A 5,794-nucleotide genomic window follows, 5' to 3' on the forward strand; every position below is an offset into this window, starting at 1 on the left:
AGATGTGTCTATTAATATGGTGTAGTACTCATATTAGAAATAATTAGACACTCCCTTCACCAGGATGCTCTTTGTCACACAAAGAGAGGAAAGAATAAAAATATAAAAAGGTTACAGTGACATAATACAATATGTTAACACATAGGATTACATACATGTAAAATCAAAAGCACCCAATACATTACATTGGTCATATCTGAGAGGGCCATTATGAATAGTAGTGGTCCCAAAACAGTGCCTTGAGGAACACCGCTCACTATTTGTATGTCATTGGAGGTAGTCCCTTTGGCTAATACCACCTGACTTCTATCCTGCAGCCATTCTCCCAATTTCCCAACTATGCCGAGATCACGGAGTTTGTGACATATCATTCCATGATCAACTTTATTGAAGGCCTTTGCAAAGTTGAGATATATCATATCCACATTTCAATAGTTGAGCAGCTCTTTCAACACCTAGTCAGTGTTGTAAGAGTTGAATCAGGCTGCTTCTTCCTGGTCGGAAACCATGTTGAGTGTCAGTCAGCAAGTCATTTTCCTCAATGAAGGTGATTGTTTTCTTCTGACAATTCGTTCTATGTCTTTGCTGATGTGCAAGGTTAGAGAGATAGTCTGTAGTTTTTGGCCTCTGCTCTGCTACCTCCTTTATGAATAGGGCATATTTCACCTCCTTGAGCTTGCTTGGAAGTTTGCCAGTTGCAAGAAAGCTCTGGAAGAGGGTCTGCAGTGGTCTTGCTAGGACTCGCTTACATGATTTTAGAAGGACTACTGAGAATCCATCGGAGCCAGTAGCTGAGTTCGAGTGCCTTTCATCTATAGCACTTATTACAGCGTCTTCTTTTATATTGATGTAATCAATCATCACTGCCTCTGTTTTTGCATCTGCCGTTATGTATATATGTATGTATGTATGTATGTATGTATGTATGTGTATATATGTAAATATATATATACATATATCTATGTGTGTGTATGTATGTATATATATATGTGTGTGTATATGTGTGTGTGCATATATATATATATATATATATATATATATATATATATATATATGCGTGTGTGTGTGTGTTTTATTCCAATGTGTACAAATAACACGGTAAAAATAAATGAATTGTTACCAGGGTAGCAAAAATTCACGTAAGTGCCAAGTATGTTACAGCTTACTTATAAAGGTAGAATTTCCAAAGTTAAATGAAATGATTTTGATAACATAGATAACTTAAGAAATGGGGTTAAACGCAGGTTTTATTCAAATCTTTATACTTCCGACATATGTTGCGAAGAAAACATTGATATTATTCTGGAGGGAATAAAATGATGTAAAACAACGCAATCATCTCGTCAGGAAAAAAAAAAAAAAAAAACCCATCAATAAGCCATTTTAACTGAATGTGATTACCGCGTATATGATTAAAATAGCTTATTGATGTATTTTGTTTCTGTTTTTTCCCTGACGAGATGATTGCATTGTTTTACATCATTTTATTCCCTCCGGAATAATATCAATGTTTTCTTCGAAACATATGTCGGAAGTATAAAGATTTGAATAACACCTGCCTTTAACCCCATTTCTTAATTTATATACATACATACATGCATATATATATATATATATATATATATATATATATATATATATATATATATATATATATATATATATATATACATATACAGATACATATATATATATATATATATGTGTGTGTATATATATATATGTGTGTATATATATATATATGTGTATATATATATATATATATATATATATATATATATATATATATATATATTTATATTAAATCTCTGGGAGAGAAGTAAACAGTAGCAGCACGGAATCGTGGAGTATATTTGTTCCATAGGGGATGATGCTACTGTTGTTTATAACCCCAGGAGAACATCTCCTCCAGCTGTCTAATGACACACTGTCTGTGTCTGATTAGTATTTGTGAAGGGAAATCATCGTTCCCATATCTAGCCTTATGTGATACACACAGACCCAGGTTTCTGAGTAGTAATCCGTCATCGGTATCTGGCGATTATCACACACTGATGACGGGTTACTACTCAGAAACTTGGGTCTGTGTGTATCAGGTAAGGCTAGAGATGGGAACAATGATTTCTCTTCGCAAATACTAATCAGACACAGACAGTGTGCCAATAGCCAGCTGGAAGAGATATCCTCCTGAGTCTATAACAACAGTAACATCATCCTGTATGGGACCACCATATTTAGGTAGCAAATAAACTTCACGATATATCTTCATGGCGTATCATCAAACCCTAAGACTTGTTGGCCTTAGGGTCTAATAATACGCCATAAAGGTACTGTTTAAGGTGAGAAACCCAGGGTAACCCTATAAATAGGCTTTCACCAGCAATAAATAGAGACTGCTCTACTTCTTAGAGTGTTCTTCTCCGTTTTTATGTTTTTCTAAATAAAAAACGAGATATATATATATATACACACATAGGCACAGGAGTGACTGTGTGGTAAGTTGCTTGCTTACCAGCCACACGGTTCCGGGTTTAGTCCCACTGCGTGGCATCTTGGGCAAGTGTCTTCTACTATAGCTTTGGGCAGACCAAAGTCTTGTGAGTGGATTTGGTAGACGGAAACTGAAAGAAGCCCGTTGTATATATATGTGTATATATATATATATATATATATATATATATATATATATATATATATATATATATATATATATGTGTGTGTGTGTGTGTGTGTGTGTGTGTGTGTGTCCCTAGCATTGCTTGACAAGCAACCGATGCTGGTGTGCTTATGTCCCCGTCACTTAGCGGTTCGGCAAAAAGAGACCGATAGAATAAGTACTAGGCTTACAAAGAATAAGTCCCGGGGTCGATTTGCTCGACTAAAGGTGGTGCTCCAGCATGGCCGCAGTCAAATGACTGTAAGAAGTAAAAGAGTATATATATATATATATATATGTATATATAGAGAGAGAGAGAAAGAGAGAGGATAGAACTAAGGGACTTAACTTACACAGTGTTTTCTTCTTCAAGTTTCCCCGTATTACCTCCCCTAAGCTAGCCTACGTGACTGCCATTATTAATATTGATAGTCACACGCGTACTAGTTTCACTCCGACGTAACTTATCCAGATTTGTTGTTGGCGCCAACGCAGTCCGATTGTTAGAATGGCGTTACTGATTCAAGAGGTCAGTAGAGCTGCTCGTAGGGCCTTTTCTGGTGGTCTGAAGGAGCCCGTGTTCCAGGAAAAGCTGAACGAACTTGTTAAATTAATGAACCAAGTAAGAGGAAGAGATGTTAACTTTAACCCAGCTTTAACTGAGAGAAGCAAAAACAATAATGCTCCGGTCACATACATTCATATTTTTGAAGACGAAGTGTACAGTATGGGGATATTTGTCTTGAAAGAAAACAGCCGGATTCCTTTACATGATCATCCAGGTATGTTTGGGATAATTAAAGTCATCCATGGAACTCTGTCTCTCGAATCATTTGATGAATTACCCGTTTCATCAGAACAACCTACCTCGTCTGCTTCCACTACAGCTACTAGCTTTAACAATGAATTTAAGAAATTTCTCAGAGATTACGACAGGACACCAAAGCCATTTTTGGAGGTACCCAAAAAGAAAGCATCCGTGAACGACGATTGCTGTGTATTGTCACCTACAAAGGGTAACCTTCACGAAGTTCGACCCGATGGTGGACCTGCGGCCTTCCTTGATATCCTGGCTCCGCCCTACGATACGGACTCTGATAGGAGATGTAATTATTACGAAATAACCAAAGGGCATTCGCCACCTAGGCCACTCAGTCAACCAGAAGACAGTTCTCAGAAAATATCATGGCTGGTTCAAATTCAACAGCCGTCTGACTTTTGGTGCGACGAGTCTGATTACAACGGCCCCGAAATACCCAGCCATTAAGGGGCCTCCACCGTATCACTTATTAATGTTGTCTTTCCCCATTCCAACATTCATGTATTGTTTGTCTGACAATAGTACATGAACACCCTTACTCACATCATATTTGTAGATGATGTATTTTATTAAGGTTAAGGAATTTCCTCTCGTTGGGATTTTGCTTTTCACAGTTTATGTTTTTGTTGTGTTTTGTTATTCTAATAACAATGAATGCAAAACATTTTGGTGCTTATGAAATGACATTAGTAAATAACAGTATGACATGTCAGAAACAGTTACTACCATACACATGCATTATATACATACATACATATATATATATATATATATATATATATATATATATATATATATATATATATATATATATATACACACGCGCATATATATGTATACATATACATGTATGTACATATATTTATCTTCACATACACACACATATATGGCGACCCAAGAGTTTACATTAGTTTAATTTTTCTCAAAATCGTTTTCCATTGTCACATTGAGTGTGTATGTTTATAATGCTCGTGTGCATGTATATACACATACACCTACATGTTTGTATGTGTGTGTGTATATATATATATATATATATATATATATATATATATATAAACGCATACAGGCACGTATGAGTATGTATGTACTTACGAATGAGTGTATATATTGTTTCTTCTGGGCGGAGTCTCATAAAATAGACAATATATAAAAATGAAACCAAACAGACCTTTTTAACAAGTAAAAAAGCATATCTTCGAAAGATATGTTGCATCCAAATGTTTGTTTTACGAAAGTGAAACTGATGTAAACTCGAGGATCTCTCTTTCTCTATCTATCTATATATATTTATACATACATATGTGTGTGTGTATACACATATATTTACACACAGATGCCATTTTCAGATGGAACTATATGCGCCTTTAATGCTCATCACATGAATGTCATCATTTTTCATTCCGAATAAATATGTTAAAAAAGAAAGGTAAAGGTCATTTATGCATTCCTCTCTCCTTGTCTGTCTGTCTGTCTCTCTCTCTCTCTCTCTCTCACACACACACACACTAATGTATGCAAAATTATATATAAAACTTTCCTAAATATTTTGTATAAACCTTTAACATATTTCTTGTAAGGTTTATATTGTAATAATTGTTTTAAAATCGAATTTGCATCAGGAACTTTTGTGCAATATTTATTTATTTACTTTTAAATTCTAAAGTCACACATGGTTCCATTTAATGAAACACTGAAAATAAAGAATACAGAACCTTTTCTGATTCTTCAACTGATATGAGATTTGATTCTTTTGAATATTGTAGAACATTTCCTGATTGTGTATAAAAATTTAATTGTTACCTAATGAAAATGAATGGCAGATGATTTAATGACTCAAGCAGCCTGACCCTTCTCACCAATTTCTTGGTATCAAATATATAACAACTATCTTTGGATATATCTGGTGATACCTAACCCAGACAACGAAGATGCATTAGTATTAAGATGCATGATGAACCAGCCTCAATTGTTTGAATTGAAAGTATGGGCTAGACTCTGTAACCCAACACTATATTCCAGCATTTCGTTACTATTACTTTTACTATAATTTAATTCAGGGATTTTTAATAATTTTCATTAGATCGTCTATAGTGTTAGGTTTTTAGCAAACTAAATTCCCAAATACCTTTTGTAGAAAATATAGAAATATGTGGATGTCATTTAATTCAATACCATAATTTTCAATGTGTGTGTGTGTTTATAAAGAAACCATTAATAATTCCAAAGCAAGTTGTTGGAATCTGTGCAGACTGTAGAGAGCATGGCTAAAGCTTTCATTGTATCTAGTTGAATATCTTGATAGCTGAATATTTTTA

General features: G+C 34.5%; 1 protein-coding gene across 1 annotated transcript; it reads left to right on the forward strand.

Moving 5' to 3' along the window:
• The first annotated feature begins 3,044 nt into the window (after nt 1-3,044).
• On the forward strand, nt 3,045-5,212 carry LOC106869111 (2-aminoethanethiol dioxygenase). The gene has a single exon (XM_014914657.3). It carries the CDS (start codon nt 3,165-3,167, stop codon nt 3,921-3,923), a length of 759 nt encoding a protein of 252 aa, XP_014770143.1. The 5' UTR covers nt 3,045-3,164; the 3' UTR covers nt 3,924-5,212.
• Nucleotides 5,213-5,794: the final 582 nt, after the last annotated feature.

Source organism: Octopus bimaculoides, chromosome 2, assembly GCF_046866305.1.
Source record: "Octopus bimaculoides isolate indiv1 chromosome 2, ASM4686630v1, whole genome shotgun sequence".
NCBI classification, from domain to species: domain Eukaryota; kingdom Metazoa; phylum Mollusca; class Cephalopoda; order Octopoda; family Octopodidae; genus Octopus; species Octopus bimaculoides.

What these genes read in the sequence shown, in the direction of transcription:
- LOC106869111 (XM_014914657.3), top strand. Translation starts at nt 3,165, where the DNA reads ATGGCGTTACTGATTCAAGAGGTCAGTAGAGCTGCTCGTAGGGCCTTT.